General features: G+C 37.0%; 4 protein-coding genes, 1 long non-coding RNA gene and 1 other non-coding gene across 8 annotated transcripts; 3 read left to right on the top strand and 3 right to left on the bottom strand.

Annotated features, from left to right (window-relative positions):
- Positions 1 to 1,233: 1,233 nt before the first annotated feature.
- LOC116402236 lies at positions 1,234 to 2,185 on the top strand. Its single transcript, XR_004214702.1, has 2 exons — positions 1,234 to 1,366; positions 1,835 to 2,185. It is a non-coding gene; the product is annotated as an uncharacterized LOC116402236 (long non-coding RNA).
- A 979-nt stretch (positions 2,186 to 3,164) lies between these two features.
- On the bottom strand, positions 3,165 to 5,544 carry LOC101207008. Of its 2 annotated transcripts, none has more exons than XM_031880524.1 (4): positions 5,222 to 5,544; positions 4,608 to 5,133; positions 4,182 to 4,235; positions 3,165 to 4,098 (listed from the first exon to the last, which is right to left on the bottom strand). In XM_031880524.1, the coding sequence occupies exons 1-2, from the start codon at positions 5,391 to 5,393 to the stop codon at positions 4,736 to 4,738; spliced, it is 570 nt and encodes a 189-aa protein (XP_031736384.1). In that variant the 5' UTR covers positions 5,394 to 5,544; the 3' UTR covers positions 3,165 to 4,098; positions 4,182 to 4,235; positions 4,608 to 4,735. The 2 variants fall into 2 exon arrangements, with proteins under 2 accessions (XP_031736384.1, XP_004142964.1); XM_004142916.3 differs by having other exon boundaries at positions 3,255 to 4,098; positions 4,511 to 5,133.
- Positions 5,545 to 9,540: 3,996 nt separating this feature from the next.
- On the top strand, positions 9,541 to 9,614 carry TRNAN-GUU. The gene has a single exon. It is a non-coding gene; the product is annotated as a tRNA-Asn (tRNA).
- A 443-nt stretch (positions 9,615 to 10,057) lies between these two features.
- On the top strand, positions 10,058 to 12,344 carry LOC101207247 (ARM REPEAT PROTEIN INTERACTING WITH ABF2). The gene has a single exon (XM_004142917.3). It carries the CDS (start codon positions 10,354 to 10,356, stop codon positions 12,172 to 12,174), a length of 1,821 nt encoding a protein of 606 aa, XP_004142965.1. The 5' UTR covers positions 10,058 to 10,353; the 3' UTR covers positions 12,175 to 12,344.
- A 1,003-nt stretch (positions 12,345 to 13,347) lies between these two features.
- On the bottom strand, positions 13,348 to 15,840 carry LOC101207501 (F-box protein At1g70590). The gene is made up of 5 exons (XM_031881300.1): positions 15,725 to 15,840; positions 14,923 to 15,575; positions 14,527 to 14,660; positions 14,071 to 14,253; positions 13,348 to 13,799 (listed from the first exon to the last, which is right to left on the bottom strand). The coding sequence occupies exons 2-5, from the start codon at positions 15,542 to 15,544 to the stop codon at positions 13,632 to 13,634; spliced, it is 1,107 nt and encodes a 368-aa protein (XP_031737160.1). The 5' UTR covers positions 15,545 to 15,575; positions 15,725 to 15,840; the 3' UTR covers positions 13,348 to 13,631.
- A 1,705-nt stretch (positions 15,841 to 17,545) lies between these two features.
- LOC101207914 (glutamate--glyoxylate aminotransferase 2) lies at positions 17,546 to 21,724 on the bottom strand. 2 transcript variants are annotated; one of them, XM_004142920.3, is made up of 13 exons: positions 21,169 to 21,718; positions 21,012 to 21,077; positions 20,785 to 20,902; positions 20,313 to 20,394; positions 20,093 to 20,180; positions 19,858 to 20,016; positions 19,336 to 19,509; positions 19,115 to 19,246; positions 18,864 to 18,929; positions 18,670 to 18,734; positions 18,431 to 18,522; positions 18,060 to 18,216; positions 17,546 to 17,925 (listed from the first exon to the last, which is right to left on the bottom strand). In XM_004142920.3, exons 1-13 carry the CDS (start codon positions 21,283 to 21,285, stop codon positions 17,820 to 17,822), a joined length of 1,422 nt encoding a protein of 473 aa, XP_004142968.1. In that variant the 5' UTR covers positions 21,286 to 21,718; the 3' UTR covers positions 17,546 to 17,819. The 2 variants fall into 2 exon arrangements, with proteins under 2 accessions (XP_004142968.1, XP_031737159.1); XM_031881299.1 differs by lacking the exon at positions 17,546 to 17,925 and having other exon boundaries at positions 18,202 to 18,287; positions 21,169 to 21,724.
- Positions 21,725 to 21,853: the final 129 nt, after the last annotated feature.

Genomic DNA, 21,853 nt, shown 5'->3' with positions numbered 1-21,853 from the left:
AAGTTCAAAAACTATTCATTACTTCCTACACACAATTATGCAATTTAATTTTTTTTTTCAATTATTAATATTTCTTAGTATTTTAATCCATTTAATTCTTTGAGGGTTCAAAACAAATCTCTCAAATTTGGTCTCTATTAGTTATTTTTCATAACGTAAAAATAAACTGATTATAAATGTTAAATTTAACACTCTATAAAGGTTCGTCTTTGTATTATTGTATAACAAAGTTACATGTAAAGCTAATTAAATAAAGGTAACAAGACCAATTATTCACCAACACATTGTTGGATGAAATATCAGAACCACATAATTATTTTTAATTAAAAAGAAAAAGAAAAAGAAATCTTCTAAAGATATATAGATATCCACTTATAATTGGTATGCCATTTGTTTGTCATTCCTTTTAGATACAACATAATGTTTCAAATTAAATGTTCGTGTCTGAATTGAATTAGAATTATTAAATGTGTGTGTGGGTGGATATATTATATTTCATGTTTTACGATCACTATTCCAATTCCTTTCCTGTTAGGAAATTAATTACAATATATCCTTTTAATCTAATTTTCAACCTCCAAAATCTAACTATATAGTACATGTATATATGGCAGAGAATAGCATATATTACAAAATAATTACAAGAGACCAGCCTTCATATTTTCACAAACTGAGATTTGTAGGACTTAAAAAGATAAACAATATATTCGTTATATTCTTATTTCTTTTATATATATATAGAGAGAGAGATAGATATGTAAGTTGGAAGAAAGTACATTTGTTAAAAGTGTAGAATGCAGGGGAAAGCTGAAGCATTGTCTCCTTGGAAGGAATCAGGTGTTATCTTATATAAAAATGGAGATTTTTGGGTTTGCAGAGAAAAAGAGAGAAAATATTATTTATGGTACCCTACAGCTACAGGGTGCAACAAATAAAGTACATGATATATATATAGAGACATATATGTATATTATATGTTGAAGTTAAGAGGAAAGTGATATGAATCTTGTATGCCTTTAAATGCCCTTTTCTGCATATTCACTATATAATTATGCAACCCGTGTATGAATATTTTCCTTTAATAATAATAATGCAAACATTCAATTCTCACACATGCATATATAAAACTTCTTCTTTTTTTTTTTTTTCCTTTTTAGATATTTAATAAATACTACATTATTATTTGTAGTATATATATATATATTGAGATAGGAGAAATAAGTTAAATAGAAATGAAAAAGGAACAAAAAATTTAGGGTTGGAGGACAAAGGGTACGAAGATATATTTAGGAGTAGTAATGGATGGTTGAGGTGGCAATGTGTTACTGATGCATCCCCATGCATGGCAATTGGCATTCACAACTTGGTCCTACTCCTACCACCAATTTATCTAATGCTTTCAATTCTTCTCTTTCCTCCTTTTTAATTATATTCAATGTTACATTTAATAATTAATAAGATTTAAATTTATATAACCTGTACTACATTTAATATTTTCCCTTCCCTTTTTATATTTTGTTTTTTCTTTTATTAAAAATATTTATGTTTAATAAAATCTGAAATAAATGGGAACATCCCAACACCAAATTCCCATAATTCCCATAATTCCCATAATTCCCAATTCCCAATTTTCTTTCTTTTAATTTTAACCCCCCCACTCTCCTATCTGTCTCCATTCATTTTCCTTTCCTTTAATTTAATAACCATTGCCTCCTTTTCTATTCTCCAACTGTGTGTGTGTGTGTGATTATTATATGTGTGTGGTTCAACGTGTATCAGCCGAGTTCCAAATTATATTTAATAAATAATTAAGTTTTATCATTCTCATCCACAGGTTTAGCTTTAAGTTCTTCAAGTCTACACAGTACTCAATTCAAGCTCGACTTACAATCAACCCTAATCCAATCCATTTTATTCATTAGATCGTCCAACATGGGGGATCGCAAATTTGCATATCAGTTGGCGTATTAACCTGCTTCTTTAGGCCACGTTTTGATTGGCCTTGGACATGGTGTTGTGCATGGATTATTGATTCTACCGTGTGAGCTTGGTTGGAAGATAATGACTTTAGTTTCAAGATTTGTATTAATTCTCTTTAAGATTTTAATAGTTAGCACTAATTGATAATTAGGGATGCTCTCAACCTAAAAATGATTCCTAATTTCAAGTTATTACGATTTTTATATTAGTGGTTGTTTTTAATTATTGATTTTTTAAATTTAACAACAATACTATTTTTTACCACAATGATCTAAATAGCATTATTTGTTTTTTGTTTTTTTTAAAGAAAATTGAAGATTGGAAAATGGAGAATTTGAAAATAGTGTAGATGGGCTATTGGTCTTATAGGGCAAAAGACGCGTTAAAAGAAACAAGGTCGTTTCTTCCCTAAATTCATAGTCTGCAAGAAATAATGACATTTAATTTAAGAGAAGAAAAAAAAAAAAAAAAAAGGAAAAGCACACCACATTCACAAATGTCAATTTACCAAATCTCATCCAATTTCAAAACACACATCCATCACATAATATTAAATGTAACCAAAATCAATTCAAAATAAGATAGAAGTAGATGCTGTAAACCATAATGAATATATTTTGAAAATGCTACTTTTTATTTCTTTATCATCTTTCTTTCTACTTTTCTCAACTTTTTTACATGAATGAGATGGTTGGATTTGGGTATACGATGACTATGTTAAAAATGTGTTAATCTATTTGAAGTATTCGGGTGATTTTGTCCAAAACAAATCTTTAGAAAATGCAAGATCAAAATAAACCAAAATTAACATCACGTGGACCATCAAATAAGTAATATTTAAACCTTATTATCTCGATGTTTTTCATATAAACAATTAATTATGATTCGAGTTTTGTAAGCTAATTATATTTTTAAAAAATCTCATCCTTCCCTTTTTATTGAAGATATTAGTTTGGTATGGTTGTGATACGTGTTCAAAATTGGACGTTTATACTTGAAATTGGACGACAAGTATGTCTAATCTTACTTTTTCTTTTATAGTAAGTTGAATTAGTCACTACGTGTATTAAACTTAAAACCAAGTAGTATGAAGTAACAAATAATAATTAAGATATGGTTGATATATAAGTTGGGATTTTTCTTAACCTCGAATGATGGAAATTATACATATATAAATATATGTGTGAATCAAGAATGCATGGCTTCCTCCACCCATTTATCTCATAAATAAATAAATTCACATCTATATATGCATTTATGTAATTATGTGATAGATCTTCAATATAATATTTGTACTTTGTAGGGTTAGATTTGGCTCCACATCCCTAACATACATACAAAACCCATCGTCCTACTTGGGCTGGGCTATCATTATATAACGATGGTCTTAACTCTTACACATGCCCACAACTTAACATCCCCTTCCTTGTCTCACTCCGTCTTCTCTCCAGATGATCCTCATTTTAATTAGAGAATATTGTTGGATTTGTAGTTCCCCAAGTTCAGTTTAATCTCCATATTATACTGCAAGTACCTTAAATTACCTGTTTTTGTTGCTTCATGTCGTAATATATATTAATATTAGTATACTACAACTTTTTGTGTGGTTTGAAGAGAGAAGAGAGAAGAGAGAAGAAATCCTTACAAAAATTACAAGTGTGTTCCATTTTTGTGATGTGAAGGAAGGACTGAAAATTCTTGGGTTTTAATCCAAATAGATTGATTCCCCTTTACTGTTTGGATTAGTTTTGTATTTCTTTTCTGGCGTGGTGTATGTATATACAGAGAGGCCATGCAAGTCTCTTTCCAACAGAGATCTCCATTTGTGTGGAAGCCAGGCAGCCCATACCCTTCATCCCATTCAAATATCTACTACTCTTCATTTATTTATTAATTTATTCTTGTTCATCAGCGTTTTAAAAGATTGCAATTAAATTCTACTTTGATCCCATGCACCACCCGCGTTCATTCTCCATTTTGTCTGGTTGGATGATTTTATTTCAAATCTTGAGTAAATCTATGTACTCCAGTTGATTAAGATATCACTCCCACCATGGGATATGGACCCTCTCTTGTGTGTTTCAGCTTCTTCTCCGGCCGCAGCAATGACTTAGAAAACTTGATAACAAACAAAACATGGTTTAGATGTAACCAAAATTAAATTACTGTTACAGAGACTGCATTTAAGTAAGGAAGCTTACTCATTTGTCTACCGCAGCTTTAATCTCCGAGTCCAACCTTGAAAATCTTTAATCCTGGAGAGAAAACAAAAAAAAAAAAAAAAAAAAAACAGAGACCCAATTACAAACAGAGAATAAACTTTGAATGGCAGAAAGAATTTTGGAAATTGGAAAGATGTTTTTGTTGGCAAATAAGATTTGTTTCTTTCCCAGTTACACAAAACCGACAGCATGCTAGAAGAAAAGTTGAACTTTTGCTCATAAGAAAGCAGGTTTAACGACGGCGGGGGAAATTATAACAAAGAAAATTTGCTGGTAGATTCAAGACGCACGAAACCAACTCAACTCACCACAGTATTCAGTTGGAATCCATACCCAAATTGAACTAAAATTCATTGAATGGAAACGCAATCAAATTAGCAAAGCAGCAATATACAGGGCAATTACATTGTATTGGCCTCTCTTCGAGTACTTCCAATTTTAATTCTCTTTTTTTTGTGAATAATATGTATAGTTCAAGTGATTTGGTATTGGGTTTGACAAATCCGGTAGCTCTTCTGTTGTAAGAGTTGGTGTTATTCCCAGCTGTTACCACTGTGAAGGAACATGTGACTAGAGGCACAACTTCCCTGAATATTATATACACTGAAAGGAACCGCAGATGAAGATCTCTCCAAGTAGGAAGGACTTGGTGGTGACATCCGACGAAAACAACGGTGAGCCACCGAGGAGGAGAAGGAAGTCATTGAAGAAGGAGGCGATATTCTTTTGGCATATTTGGGAGGGGAAAGGAATGCTCTGATCTTCATCGATGAGGAAGGAGAAGCCGCTCGATCGTATTCCTCGATGAGATTCGCGAGATCTTCATCGGAAGTAACGGAAACTAGAGCATCGAGGTCTTCTCTAGGCAACTGGCAACGGAAGCTCACAGAAGTTGAGGTTCCGCAGAGCTCCCCGAACTTCAACAGCAGTTCTGTTGAACAGGAGGAAGAAAATTGAGAGTTAAGAAAAGAAATCCAATGGATATGATGGGGGTATAGTGAGAGAGTGAAAGGGGTTACCAGAGAAGGAAATGGAGCGGTTGACAGAAAGAAGGCGAGTTTCGCCACCGTGATAACGGAGTTTGCCGTCGGGATAACGAGGGAGGATCTTGCCGCCGTAGCTGCAGAGGAACTTGATGGTGGGAGTAGGTCTGAAGGTGATTGCGTTGCGGTGGAGGGGAGGTCTGCCCATGCGTGTAGTCGTCGTATCACCAATACAATTGTTTTGAGTATTCAAATTGAAGATAAGAGAGGAGAGGCTTGGTGGGCTTTGGCGCACACCCACTTGGCTTTGGTAGTTTTGCTTCTACTTCTTCCTCAACCCAATCAACCGCACACGCTTTCCCTTATTTATAATAATACACTTTTTTCCCTCTCAACCCTAAACCTTAATTAATTAAATTAATTTAATAAACCTCAATTATGAAATATAAGGAAACTCTAAGCCGCTCAAATTGTTCCACGTCCCTCGCCCCCCACTCACATACAATTAACCAAATTAACTTTGATGCGACATTCAAGTTTACGATAACATCAATACTTTTGTGGGTGTGACAAAGACATTAATACTCCGTCTCATTTGCTTTTTTCTAATCTTGCTTCATAATATTATCCATTCATATATATATATTTTTTATTAAGCAAAAAAGAAAAGGAAAGGAAAAAGGGAAATCCGAATAAAAATATTATGTTTTGGTGAATAATTAAAAAAAGAAAAGCACAGTAGAATGGTGCGTAAGTAATACTGTCTGGACAAGCGAAGACAAGTAAAAAGAAAAGGAAGATGAGATACCATAACCATATCATGTGCATCAATTTTGATCCAGAGATTTTATTTTCTCATATGTGACTTTCATGCATATACCATCATCATCTATCATCATAATTAGTTTAACCCATACTATTAATATTTATATATATATAAAGAAAAAAAAAAGGAAGGGGATATTGATTGTTGAAAGAGGAGGCCGGAGTTGGGCATCAACATCACCAACAGGATGGGGGTCCGATTAACACGTCGGCTGTCATCACGACGGGTCCTATTCACATACAAGCCTTTCCTTTCCCTTTTTTTCTTTTTTCTTCTTTTTTGTTTTTCTTTTGAAATTTTAATAAATAATTAGGTCAATATTGGAGATTCATTGAGAAGGGTGGATTGGGACTTTGAAATGGTTGTACCACGCGGACACATATGATTGGGCATACGCAGTTAAGGTCTCAATCCATCAATTACCAACATTTATTAATGAAGGGTGATATTTTCATATATTTTGTGCAGTACCTGCTGTTGCCTAAACAACCAGCTGGTTAACGAATATGTAAGGAGAGATTGTTGTTAGACTAACCAAGGAGCTACAAAGTGTCTACTATGATTTATATGTTTAACAAAAATTAGTCGTATAACAAATAATGAGTTTAGGGTTTTAATTTCGCTTATTGGGTAACAATGTGATGACTGATGGGTGCATGATCAAGTGGTTGGGGTCCCCTATGTTGCTGCCATGTGCATTTCTAGCTCACTCTAAACAAAACCAAGAAAAGAGAAACCTATCGGGTCGGGAGATTCCAAAAAGCATATCAGACACGTAGTTTTCATATATTTCTTCAGAAAAATAAAAAATGGAAAGAAAGAAAGAAAAGAGGAAGACATATCATCGTCGCCCTTTTTTCTTCTTATCCAGAATTTGGTTGCACTTTCCCTACTTAATTGCTTTGATTTTGATACCCAACTTCAATGCAAGCTTTTCTAATGCTTCTCTCATACCCTTCTTTTATTGTTTTTCCTCTCTTTTCCAATTTTTATCGTCAAGATATTTTTAACAAATCTATTCTAACTTATCATCACTTTTTAGGACAATCCGATATTTTCCACTTTCAAGTCAAGCTCCTATCACTTTGTTTTTCTCTCTTTCTTTCTTTCTTGTTTATACTTCTAATCTCTCGTTGGCTATTAGTTGATTTTTTTATATCTATATACAAAAAAAAATTCATACAAAATTTTGAGGAAGAAAACCCCCTTACTTGCTATTTCCCTTTTCCAAGTTTTTAGCTTTCTTCTCATTTGTGTTGGGTTTCTAACTAATTAATACCTATCCCTACGTACTACTACTAATTTAATTTTAACCAGAAAAGTAAAGATATATTAATTAAAAAAAAGAAGGAACTAAGTTATAGAGGTAGAATAATATGTTTGTTAGAACATAGAAGTAAATAACATAATATAGAGTGTTGGAGGGATTTGAGACCTGTTGCTTCTAAGTTAGTGAGTTAAAACTACGTTCAATTTCTCTAAAATGCACATTAGTTAGATGATTAAGATACTTTATATACCTTCAAGTGATCTACCTAAAATCTTATTCATCATGAGTAATTGAATTTCAGTTACAACTTTCAAATATCAAAAACTAAGAAACAGATAAATTTTTTTTAAGAAAATTAAACATCTAGCTGTAGCTACATCCCATTGTCGTAGTAATCATTTTATTAAAATAATTTCCTCGCCAGGAATGGGATTGTCTTAAATTACCATGTACTGATAAACATTGGACATAAAAATTGAAAATCAAACTCAAAAGAATTAAAAACATAAACTCAATCTTATTTGATTTTTATTGTAGAGGTAAAATAAATGGAAATCCTCATCCGAACTGTAAGAAAATCAAAATTATATAGCGTACAGTACAGTACAGTGCTAGACGATGAAGAGATCAATGGAATTGCCTGGAAAGCTTATTATATTGCAAGCTTAGTAAGATTTGTTAAAGGAATAATTAGAGAAGATCAGAAATTGCATGTGGGAGTGTCATGGAGAAAGCTCTTGTATAGAAGTAAGGCCAGGCTCCCAGGCATAGGCAGAGACTGGCTTTGGCTTAGGCTTTGGCTTTGGTTTGGGCAATGGCACCAAAACCCGAGGCTTTCTCGATCCTCGGCCGGATCCATTCATAGCAGACGAGGCAGAGCGTTTGTTTTTGTTGGCATAAAATTCTCTTGCAGAATAGAAGGAAAAATCCTCTTGATCCGTGGATTCTAGAGTATGGCCGTCACGATGATCTATATTAGCTTCGGAATCAGCGGTTTCGATTTGTTGGTTGGTACCAGTAGTATTATTTTGGGGAATTATGAATCTAATGGCGGTGGTGGTGTTGTTGTTGTTGCTGCTATGCTTTCTCATGAGCTTGTCAATGGTTGAAAGAGGAAGTACGTAATATTTGTGGCCAGGAAGAAGGTGTTCTTGAGGGTAAATGATAGACTGATGTGGTTGCTTGAATACTTGAGGGTGAGTGAGCCATTTTCCGGGGAGGGTTTGAAGGATTTTAGAGGCGAGAACAGCATTAGGATAATGGTCTACTTTGCCACCGGCATGGACTACTCTCACGAAAATGTGCTTGGAATTAATGGAGGATACGAATGAAGAAGGTGAATTATTATTCTGATTATTGTTGTTGTTGTGGCCATGATGCCTACCAGCTTCCTCCAACTCTCTGCTTTTGGACTCATCATTGATGTTGTTAACACAATGGGGTGACCCTAAATAGGGTAAACAGCTCCTTAACATATTACAGACTACTGAATTTAATGATAATAATGAATCTCCGATGATGGTGCTCCGTTTCTTGTGATGATGATCATCTTCTTATAAAATAAGGTGACAAGAATGTGGTGATGCAAACGAGGTTCACCAATTATATATAGCGTACATTCCAATGTAAATTCCACATTTTTTATAAGAAATTTTTTATCTTATGAACACATGCACGCGTACGTATATGTTATCCTCTATGATCATTATTGGTTTGGTTTGCTACGTTTGTCTGACACACAATGGATTTAGATTTATCATCTCACATTATTTAATTCAAATGTATAAATAAACTTCAACCCTTTAAGGTTGTCTATATCCTGATTTTAATTACATATAGCACTAGGCCACACCTAAATATTAAATAACACCCATACCAATTTAGAAGTCGTGGAAAAGAGGACCAAAGTAATTAGTTAATTGGTCAGAGTCAAAGCTTAAGTGACTATCTATGTAGCTTTGTAAATAGTCAAGTTGGTGGCTCAAATCTCTTGCACCTAGTCAAACTATATGATAACAGAAAAGAAAACTTTTCCAGTTGGGATTGGTTTTTTTGGACTGTTAAAGACAGAAACAATCCATGAACTCCACTGCATGTTTCTTTACCATTAATTTATTCACTATTTTTCTTATGATCTTTTAGATCATGTAAAGTTTACCATTAATCAACGTTACACTATTATTATTAGGGAATGGAATCTTTGAATGTGAATGCAAACTAAGAAACACATATTAAACTGAGAAAGTTAATAGACAAGCAGCTGGAATAGCTCAGTTGGTTAGAGCGTGTGGCTGTTAACCACAAGGTCGGAGGTTCAAGCCCTCCTTCTAGCGGACATTTTTAATGCAAATTTTTGTGTTGAAAATGAGAGGAGAGAGAGAGAAGAATAGGTAGACATGATAAACCAACCTGATATAGGAATAGGGGTTTGAAAGATTTGGAGTTAGGGAGTGATGAAATAGATTTTATTTTGTTATAAAGTAATATTATAGTTGGAAAGGGGGTGAGGAGGGAGGTTTGGAGTTTGCAGAAGAGAGGATATGGGAAGCAATAAGACGTACCTAATATTGACGTACGAGATTGGGGAAATAAAAGTATATATTTGGAATTTAACTTAACTCAACAGAAACAGAAAGGAAAGTTGGAAGTTGCGTCCAGTTTGAAGTCCTAGTGGTTGCTTCCTTCGTTTGGGGGAAGGGAATGAGTAAGGTAAATACGTAATGATAGAAGTAACGTAATAATGAATGAATGAATGAATGAAGTGTTTTAAACAGTTTTAGTTTTAGATTTAGATTAGTGATTGTTTCTCACTTCAGTCACGCGCTCCCAGGTGCTGTCAAAACTACGACAGCAGGCCCAATCACCCCATTCACTATTACACAAACACACTCCCACCAACCCCCTCAAATACCAAAATTCCAGACATCCTTCTTTTCTTCTTTCTTCTTTTTATATTCCTCTCATTCTCACTCGTATCCAAAAGCTTTTATTGCAAAATCCACCATCTCTCTCTCTCTCTCTCTCACTACCAACACCAATCCCTTATTCAATACGGACTTTTAACGTATCTCAATGGATTCCGATGACAAACGGATTGAAGACCAACTCTCCCACCCTATTCTACTATCCGACCGTCTTCGCTCCGCCGTCCTCGAAGCCCACTCCTTCAAAACTGAGTGTGCTGAAGTGGCCAAGCAAGTTGATCGCCTCGCCCAAATGCTCCGAATTGCTGTTCGATTCGCCACCGCAACTCCCGCCGTCTATGAGCGTCCCATCCGCCGTGTTGTTGCCGAGGTTTCTAAGAATTTCGAACGTGCCCTAACCCTAGTACGCAAATGCAAGCACCAGAGTGCGCTTCGCCGCGTAATGGCCATCACCAGCGTTACTGATTTTCGTAAACTATTCAACCTTCTAGACGCTTCTGTTGGGGATATGAAATGGCTTCTCACTATTTTCGAATGCAATGGTGGCGGTATCGTGCTTTCGCTTCCCCCAATTGCGAGCAATGACCCCATTATTGCTTGGGTTTGGTCTTCCATTGCCTCGATTCAGATGGGTCAATTGCCCGATCGTATCGAAGGGACCAACGAACTCGCTTCCCTTGCCGCTGATAATGAGAGAAACAAAAACATTATTGTTGAGGAAGGGGGAATTCCTCCTCTTCTCAAGCTTTTGAAGGAAGGCCCCTCGCCGGAGGCTAAAATTGCGGCCATCAAGGCACTTTATACGCTCGCAAATGATACGAACAGAGTGAGCACTATTGTTCAAGAGCACGGAGTTCCGATAATAGTGCAGGCTCTTGCAAATTCGCCGATGCTGGTGCAGACACAAGCGGCAAGTTTGGTGGCGAGGATGACAATGCATGATCCCCTAGCTCAAGAAGATTTTGCACGGGAGAACGTAATTAGACCCCTCGTCGTTACTCTTCTATCATTTGAGACTTTTATGGATGAAATGTGTAGGCAAAGCATTCATTCCATTGTTCAGATCAATAGGAACCTCGAGAAGAAGACACTAGACAAAACAATGGAACAAAACCCGAATGCGAAGACAAATGCTTTGAGTAATATGGAAGGGGGTATTAGGGCAGGGAACTCCCGGAAAGAGAGGGGAAATGAGAGACCTGAAGTAAAGCATAAGCTGAAAATAACTTGTGCTGAGGCTTTGTGGTTGCTTGCAAAAGGGAGCGTGTCGAATAGTAGAAGGATTTGTGAAACAAAAGGATTGCTTTGTATGGCAAAAATGGTGGAGAAAGAAGAAGGGGAATTGCAGATGAATTGTCTGATGTGTATAACGGAGATAACAGCTGCGGCAGAATCCAATGCAGACTTGAGGCGTGCAGCGTTCAAGACAAATTCTCCTGCAGCCAAGGCTGTGGTGGATCAGATGTTGAGATTGATAAATGATTTGGACGACCCAGCTCTGCAAATTCCTGCCATAAGATCCATAGGATCATTGGCTAGAACATTTCCCGCGAGAGAGACACGAGTGATCGGTCCTCTGGTTGTGAAACTTGGGAGTAGGCATGTAGATGTGGCTGCAGAAGCTGCCATTTCGTTGGGGAAGTTTGTTTGTCCAGAGAATTTTCTATGCATGGAGCATTCGAGGACAGTAATAGAGTTCAATGGAGTGCCACTCGTTCTGAAGTTACTAAGGGAGAACGAGAAGAGTCAAATGTATGGAGTGATTCTGTTGTGTTATCTTGCACTTCACGCAGGGAGCAGTGAGATTGTGGATCAGGCCAGGGTTTTGACAGTACTGGAAGGGGCGGATCGCACCATGATTACCCTACATCCAGAGTTGAAAGAGTTGGTGGGAAAGGCAATAAGTCACCTCAATCTCTATCATGCAGGAATGGGAATCCATTCTAAGGGGCACTTGGGGTTGCCTTAAAGCATCGGTGAAAAAGAGGGTATGGCTATGGCATATCTATATCCTCTGAACAAAATTTTAGATAGAGGTGTGTAAATAAAGCTTATACATTTTTAACTTCCAATGTGGTCGAGTTGACATGAATGGAATAATAAAAAAATATTACATAGTGGAATACCTTTTCTCCTCTATCTTATGGTGCTTGCCTTGCCTTGAATTGGTTTTTGTGGTTTCTCATGTTCCTGTTTGAATGTTATTGCCTTCTGATTCTGCAGGACATGGGAAAATAGAGTTGAATGCATCTGTATAAAGACTAAAAAAAATAAATCAAACCTATGTTTCAAAATTGTTTCAACAACACTTGTTTATGCTAATTTCCTTCGAGATGGTAATTCTGAATTTGGTATATTATGTCTACATACTCCGCAGCCTCCATGACCAGCCGGTGAATAAAAAATTATCTACATTTACTGTGAGACTCAGAATGACCCATGGAGTATACTAAAGTATCCATTGCTCTTAATTTTATTCTCATTGACTGTACATGTCAGTTTGGTTCTTATTAATTTAATATTTCATTCTTTCAACTTCTTAAAAGCATCATAAATGGTTATACGCAACTCCCGATTAAGTTAGAATGGGTTATCATATAGAAATTTAACACCCATGGGAACATATGAATTGTATGTTTCCCATCACATACGTCGAACAGTCCGGATTGTGGGAGTGCTTAGTTCCATGAATAGAACTAGTATTTAGATGGTTCCTATTCCTGAACCTTGTATTCACCTCTGCCTTAATCATGGGCACATCCTACAAATATTGATGATATTCGTAGTTAAGGTATTGTATAACCATGAACATGTGGCCAACAAAAGGAATATTAAGAGTTAACACAAAGACATAATTAATATTCAAAACATGTTTCCCTATGATGAACGGTCACCATCCAGTGGACATCTTTACTTAAACATTGTTTTTCTCTCTATGTTTACATATAACAATACAATTGTGATGGTCGGGATTTGAATCTGAGAGGTATGTTCTGGCCAAAAATTCGCCATAAATAATCCCTTGAATGACATGATTAAGTACATAACCACAGAGAAATGGGAATGGAAATACAAATAGACCACAAGTATTACTATTACATACCAACCAAGAATCATATTCAGCAGAACTTGAACCCACAGAAACTTGCAATCTAGGGAGTGATATTATTTGGAAGATGAGAAGGAGATTTAGAAGACAATCATTATTAAAGAATTCCCTGAATAAGGCATAAAAAGAAGGAACAATCTGATTTTCTGAATGAGAAAAAAACAACCATATAATAAGTGGAACAGTAAATTACAAGTATTAAGGCAACTTTCCTAGTGAATGGCTATTAGTATTTTTGGATGCAATGACTACAACAAAGAGCACCCAGTGTACTTTTTGTAAAAAGGTTACTTCATTTGTATGCGAAAAAAATGACGTCAATGAGACGAAGGCAATGGACGCCAGTTATCAGCAACAGACATGACACGATCTCGTGAACTTTGCGAAAGTTGTTGGAGAATTACATTCTTGACATGACCAGCAGCTCTTTCACCAGAGCGAGTTGCAAGTTCCAAGTAGACTACAGCTTTCATCATGTCTCTTTCCTGCCCAAGTACTTAAATCAGTACCCACATCAATTTCTATATTTCAAGACTTCTTCCACTCTTTTGATGGAGGATTAATCACCTAAACAATCAGGGCCCTTTAATTTCACATTTAACATTTTTTTCCATTCGTACTACAACGCCCAAACCATTCCAACAAATCTCGATTTGAACACTTCGATTAATGAAACAAGGCATTTGGGGGGGGGGGGGGGGGGGGGCACACCAATTGGCCAAGCAACAAACATCATTGTAAAAGAAAGAAACGTACAGAAAAGAGATGGAGTCCGTGCTCAAATTGAGCTTTACAATGACCACGATCAGCTGCCCGCTTCATCCACTTCTTAGCCTGCTGATGGTTGTGTACCAAGCCTTCCCCGCAAGAATAGCACAGAGAGAGATTGTACATGGCACGCACATATCCCCCTTCAGCGGCTTTGATAAACCACCTAGCCTTTTTCATGAAAGGGGGAAAAATGAGAGAGGCAAAAAGAAGGAAAATTTTAACTTGCACTGCAAACTGATGAATGACTAGTTCACAATCTGAAAGAAATAAGAGGAACGTTCATAAAAGTTGGCTAGGTCGAAAGAATACACAGCAATACAAGTTAACCGAACATCAACAAAGGGATTAAAGGGCAACTAATTCAAACACTAACCCTAAACATAAACATAAACATAATTCTCCCTCATAAGCAAAAGAGATAGGAAGGAGGAAATAACATACAGCTTCCTGTACATTCCGATCCACCCCATGACCCTGCTGTAGACACAGAGCAAGTTGGTATTGAGCTCGAATGTTGCCAACCACGGATGCTTGTCGCAACCATTTTACAGCTTCAGTTGGATTTGGCGGTTTTGCTGCACAATCGATAAAACGAAATTATGGAAAGGTTGAAAGCGATGAATTTGGTCTACAGTATCACTACCAGTACCATTCAATCAGTTATCTACTTACAAAGTAATAAAGAATCCACAGATTATCAAAACAAACACAGGGGAAATCTACAGAATTAGCCGTTGCAGTAATCGAAGGCCGGCAGCAACTACTGTAAATATTGGTCCCCATTTACTTTGAAACATAATAGGGAGGATGAAGTGGAATAAAATTGATTATACATACCGTGCAAAAAGGAGATTCCTAAATTGCACTTGGCAGAAGGATCGCCTAGGTCGGCAGCCTTCTGGTACAAGGCAATAGCATCGTTTTTGTTGCCCATCTCCCAGTAGAGAAGTCCGGCATCAACCATAGCAAGGGTGGAGCCACGAGCTGCACCCTTAAGAAAGGAATTAAGAGCCTTGTCAGAATTGGGTCGAACCCCACCTCGGCCATGCTTAAAGCGCTTTCCCCATCGGAGAAATAGCATAGCCTCCCTCAAAGGTCTGAAGGCGTCGAACCAAGCCTTGCAAACAAAAGAGGCAGCACGTAGATTAGGGAGGTTGAAAGAGGCGGCGATTTTGATGAGAACGTCGTAAGGCAAGGCAGAGAAATCGTGGGAAGGTAATGAGGAGGGTCGCACCCAGAAAGGCGTTTGAGAGGAGGAAGAGGTAGATGGAGAGGGGTGGACCGTGGGGGTGAAGTTAGTGGACTTGGAAGTGGAGAGGGTATGGCGAGAGGTGTGATAAGCATCAAGGTTGTGGTGGTGGTCGTCCATGTGAATCGCAGATTTGGCCTTGAGTTTGGAGAGAGAAAAGGAAGAGAAAGGAGAGGCATCGGAGCGATCTGGCCAGGTTCTTTGCCACATAGTTACGGTTCAGTCCAAGTCGTCGGCACAACTGCAGAAGAGAAGGAGAAGAGTAAAGAAAGCGACAAGGATAGCGGGGGTTTGGTGGTAGACAAACAAATGCTTTTTGACTAAAAATTGCCCAAATAGCAATTGGTAGAGTTGTAGTCCAAATAATTTTTATGAATTTCAATGACCAACCACCGATTTCCTCTGTCTCCCAGCTCTTAACTGTGCAATCTTCCTTCCGTCCTCCTCCTCCTCCTGTGCTCCACCATTTCTTCTTTTCATTTTAATTATCATCGCTCTAACCCCACACCCACACCCACACCCACACCCACACCCACACTATTTCCCTCCAACAATAATCCCTTTTTCTTTTAATAAAAATAATAAAACTTTCCGTCTGAATTTGTGCTGGCATCCAAAGTACAAGCCCAAAATAATTCAGATGGGCCTCGTATAGCCTGGTCCCATACAAAAAGCCCAAATCCAATGGTTTCAATCCACCCCATTCATTGCTTTCGCTTTTCAATTAATTCAAAATATTTTTTTTCAATTAATTATTTTAGTTTTAATCTCTTCAGCTGTTTACTTGGGGTTTTGTTTCAATAATTATAAAATCTGAATCCAACCGGTGAGCTATCTACTGGGGATATATTCCCCAATAATTAGAGGAATTTGTATCTAAAATTTCTATACTTCAAGAATTTATATTTTAAACAAAAACATGAAAGTTCAAAAATAGAAATTTGTCTTGGAAGATGAAGGCCTACAATTTCAAAACCCACAAATAGGGAATAATAAAATCCGACTCACCAACCTCTTCATAGAGGGAAGAAGAAATACAACCCAAAGCACCACAAAATAATCCAACCCATGCCCATCAACTTCTTTAGATAGGGTCTAGGGAACAGCAAAGTAGTTATGCTCACTTGACAATTGAATTTTTTTTTTTTCCTTCTCTTTTCTATTGATCAGTATGTATTATTACTATTACTACACAAACAGTTGGTAGAGAGTGGCCTGTTTAACGATCAATGCAATACAAAGGGTAGTAGTTGTGGAGATTTGAGGACATTAGTGTTGGGTGGCAGAGCGGTAAAAGGAAGAATGATTTTGTTGGGTAGAGGGAAATGGTGAAGTGGAGGCGAAGAAGAAGGCCTGGAGTTCCGAGTAAGAAGTGAAGTATTTGGCGCCATTATTATTATTATTGTGGACAGTAGTAAAACTCATGGTGATGGGGCCGGGGAGTGATTTAGGCTTCCTCGGCGGTGGAGGGCATGCCAAATAATTATGCACTCGCCCAATTCTGAACTCTTCACTGGTTGGAGTAGTTGGTTGTTCCATCTCCTCCAGATCCGCCACCTTTGGCTTCACTTTCATTAACAAACAGCGACAGCGCTCATCTTCAGATATCACCATCATAACGAAATAAATTAAAGAGTTGGAAAGCAGCAAGTAAAAATGAATGGAGGGAGGGAGCCGGAGGAATGTGGAACTTAAGAAGAGGATCAGGGTGTGGAAACAAAGGGTTTAATAAATGAGGGTGAACGAAAAGAGTGTGCATTCATTGGTTGTACTGTTGTGTAATTGAATAGAATATCAATTTCTGAATTGTGAGTCCCCTATTCCCTCACACTAGATAGATAAACTCCTGATCTTTAAAATCAATACAAACACAGAAACCACTCACTCCATGCAACTCGTGACATAAGCAGACTGAATTTAAATATCACTCTCACTCTCACTCTCAGATTATTATTACTAGGAGAGAGAATATGGTGGTGCCAACGTTACTTAAGGGGGAGTCTCAATTAGAATGCATGAATCCAAACAGCTAACGCATTAATGATGATGATGTCACGTGTTCCCTACTCGTCAATAATTCCAGTTCCGAACTGTCACTTCTCTTTTTATTCCTACTACTTCACTACTTTATTATTCTCTCATCTCATCAATTCATGAACAAACTTGTTAGGTCCTCTTTCACCACCTTAAGAACATATTCTCTCACCATACTTACAAACTCCCACTTTTCTTTATAGACTTGAAAACAATTACATAGTGTGTCCCATTGTCTCACAAAAAACTTACTAATTATTTGACACACCCTTTATTTCGTGAATTGAACAACACGTAGTACTTAAATGTTACTTTTGTTCCTGGATTCCACACTAGAAAACTTATCATTGGCTCACACCAATTAAGTAGTTTAAATTACATAGATGAGCAAATTTTATTGAAGGAAACCACGAGATATGGGTTTGCAAAAACAGTTACCGACGATGTTCCTCTATGCATATTGTTCCATGAACTCATCATTGAACTTTTTAAAACTTGCCATGATCGCTGGCATCTCCTCCTCTGGCGGTAATATGGTTGTTCGCAAATGGAAGACCCTGCAAAAATAAGATAAAAAAAGAACAAAAAGAATATAACATCTATTCCTCTCGCCCCCAAAACAACTGCCACCAATCAGTTTGAAGGAAAAACAGAGATCGATTAAAATGATGTCTAAAATAAGAGAGATTACCCTTCTTTCTGTCCAAATCCTGAGCCTGGGACGGTGGAGATTCCAGTGGCTTCCAAAAGCTTAAGACAGTAGAAGACGTCAGCTTCTTTTCCTGCTCTTTTTGCTGTCTCTATTGCTTTAGGAGGCAACTGGATTTGAGGGAATGAATACATGGCACCTAAACTCCCAATTTTTTTGTTATATATTTATAATTAATACTTATACTTCGTTGTGCAGCTTGTTTACAACCTTTTTTTTTTCAGCCCAATTCAACCACAATAGGAAAAATCAGTTTGAAATGTGGCACCATGTGATTGGACATGGAAAAAATAGCAGAAGCTCAGCTAAACACTAGGTAGTTTCTAATTATTAAACAACAGACAAATTTTTACCTTCAGTGAAGTTGCAGACTACATTTTTGCAGCTGTTAAAACCATCTGTCATAATCCTTGCCCTTCTTCTCAGTGAGTCAAGGATCCCTTTGCTACATTCTCATGGTTCACATTTGATTATTAGTATCATTTGCCTTTTAAGAAAACCTCTTTTTTAAAGATATTAACAGAAATACAAATGGACAAATTTTCAAAAACCATAGTCCAACAAGTTTCAAAGAAGTTAGGCTGAAGCATACCTTTCACGATGATATTGCTCATAGGAAACATCACCAGGTTTGAGGGGATTGACCATGAGTCCCATCTGCATTGACAAAAGAAGTCATTTTACTAAAAAGATACTAGATGAATTTACATCCAGACCCCAGATTCCACTCGTTGTCTCTCAAACATAACAAAGAGTATTAAAAAAAGGAGTCATTGCATGTCTTACAAACACTTGTGCAGGAACATTTGGACTGAGAGATATTGATGCAATTTTGTATATCTCATCCACTGTCTGCATCATTAATAGCACATATGCAGAAAAAATTAGATGACTTCTCCTTTATACATCACAAAAAGAAAAGAAGTTAAACAAGGGAGAGGATCGGCCTTCAGAGCGTGACAGAACCAAAGATTCAACTCTGGTGAGGTACTACATGGATACAAAGAAAATTCAATAGCTAAACTATAAGAGAGGACCTGAGGAGGAATGTTTGTCATCTCAAAGTATCCACCACGTTGTCCACACTCTCCCCAATATCCCTTTGACACAGTGTGGAATGATATGAGCTGAAGTTCCTTGCTGATGGGAGGCCCCATATCCATTAATACCTTCCAATTTTATAGTACATGCAACTTAATACAAATACACAAGTAGAGAGGAATGTGTTTGGTATGCTCTAATGGCATTGTCACCGAACCTTTTTAGAACTAATGAAAGGTCTTTCATCCTGATAGATGTTTTGCTGATAAACTTCATCACCAAGTAGTGCTAGATTTTCTTGAAAACAGAAGTTCAATATTTCTCTTAAATTTGCTTCACTAAGGCATTGACCAGTTGGGTTACCGGGGTTTATGATTACCATTGCTTTTACCTGGTTTGTTTGACAGAATGTAAGAGTGATTAGGTCGTGAACATAAATAATACAATTACATAGAATTATCTCACAGTAAAAATAAAACTATCCAAATATATTTTGATGAATGGGATAGTGTAACAATATAGACCTGAGAAAAGTTCATATGTGAAGAACAAGAGCTAAAGAAGCAAAAAAATAAATCTTAGTTTTTGCATTGTTGTGATTAAAACTCAGATACAGACTCGTCAGAGGGTGCAATAAAGGTATCACTGTCGCCTATCTCATATTACATACAAATATCAACACCCAACATTAAGCACAATTCTCGATTATCAAAAAGTATAGAAAGAGAGATATGTCAACCATGATTCCCTGAGAGCGAGCTCGTGCAACTGACTGACGAAGATCATTGAGATCAAGACCCCAGTTGGAGCTCTCATCTAAATAATATGGAACCAAGGAACCACCAAACAGAGCAATTGCTGCAGAGTAAAGTGGATACTGAGGGACCGGAACAAGAATCTGAAAAGAGAGAAAAGTAAGGCAACATACCAATAAATAAATAAATACGCTGAAAGGATCGAAGAAGATGCATTACCCCATCACCTTCACCACGGATTATAGTATTCAGTATTTGCATCACACCTTTGCTGGCCCCATCCGTGAGATATATCAGTTCTGGATCACTGTCATTTAAACATGTTGTAGTGAGCTTTCACTTGATGACAAATGTAGAAATTTATTGGCTTGTCATCAAGTCAATACCGGGGTCAGGAAAAATCCATAACTTCTTAAATGTTTAGCTAGCACTGTTATACCTCGGATAGCCATCACGCCTTTCTATGAACTCTGCCACCTCCTTTCTTACTCCTGGATTTCCTCGGGAATCACTGTAAGCACCTGAAAGAGTAGCTCAGCCATTAATTATTTGGTTATCGGATGGCATGCCTGAACTCTTATCTTTGGCACCGTAATTGAATAATTCCGAACTCAAGTGGTACTTTTAGGTTTTGATGATAAGTAGAATACAAGCAATGGGTTCCCAGATAGCACAAGAACATCAAGGTAATATACTAATCTAGGAGCGATAACGGAGTATTAAACATCAAATGGTCAAGAAAGCCTTGGGTATCTACTATATTTTTGTTGATAGAACTATAACAATACGGGCATGATAAAAAATAAATAATATATGATCGGCAGAACATCAGAGGCTATAAAAAAAGGGCTTGTGTGGAAATTGCTTCATTTAATGAATAAATTCTGTCGCACAAACTTGCACATACATACCTAAACCACCCCCAATCATTGAAAGATAATGTTTGGCCCTGACAATTGCATCAGGAGGGAATAATTGTCCTACATTAGGATCATCTAGAAGAAATGGGGCTTGGCAAAGAGCAATTACCTGGTTAAGAATAACACGTAAGAAACAAAAAGCTCATGCTAAGCAACTTAAGAATCATTCAATAGCAGTTAGTATAAAATCACCACAAAAGAGGGAAGTTGAAGTGAACCTGACGAGGAAAGGTCAAAGGCATTTGGCCAAGAGCGTGAGGATTCCCAACATTTGTAAAGATAATCTGAAAATTATAAGAGTGAAAACAGAGATACCACCGAAGACCATGTGGGATTAGAAGGAATTTGAAGAAAAAATAAATTAGGAATGAAAACCTTTTTTCCTTCTTTCTGAAGCTGGGATGCTCGAAGATATAATTCTCCTCTAACTGCATACTCTACCTTCTTCATGTTCTCATTTATAGACTCATAATCTAATGCTTTCAGACCCATTTTCAGATACTAAAAAAGAACTCCCAGTTTTCTTCTTCTTCTACGAGTTCAACAATAAAAAAAAAAAAAAAAGCTTCGATGGAGGAATTCTTTATTGATCCCTTTGGTTTTTCAAATACTTGAGCCACTAGTCGGCTTGGGACATGCACTCCTGATGTAAAATGTGGACACTAAGCACCTCCACGTTCTTGGATGTCAGTATTTTATCAAATAAAGAAAAATGGAAAGGTGACCATATGGTCTTCTTTGTGTGGAATTGAGCAACACAATGGACAAAGGAAGCGTGGTCAGCAGATGTGAGAATTGGGTTGTGGTTACTGTTAGTGGGATGCTGCAATGCAACAAACTAATCCCTCACCGAAACGCCGAATTTGTTTCCAATCCAATGCAGCAAAGTGTAAGGGATGCAAATATTTGTTAGCTGAAGCCGAAGGAGGTAATATTCTACTGATTTGATTCATTAATTTATAGAATGTTGTATTTATGCAAACTTTTCACCTCAACATTATAGCATTGACATTGACTCCAAAAACAATGGCACTGTGCCCAAGTAACAGGATTTCATAAA

The sequence above is a fragment of the Cucumis sativus genome, chromosome 2 (assembly GCF_000004075.3).
Source record: "Cucumis sativus cultivar 9930 chromosome 2, Cucumber_9930_V3, whole genome shotgun sequence".
NCBI classification, from domain to species: domain Eukaryota; kingdom Viridiplantae; phylum Streptophyta; class Magnoliopsida; order Cucurbitales; family Cucurbitaceae; genus Cucumis; species Cucumis sativus.
This window is presented reverse-complemented; position numbering and strand designations above follow the sequence as displayed.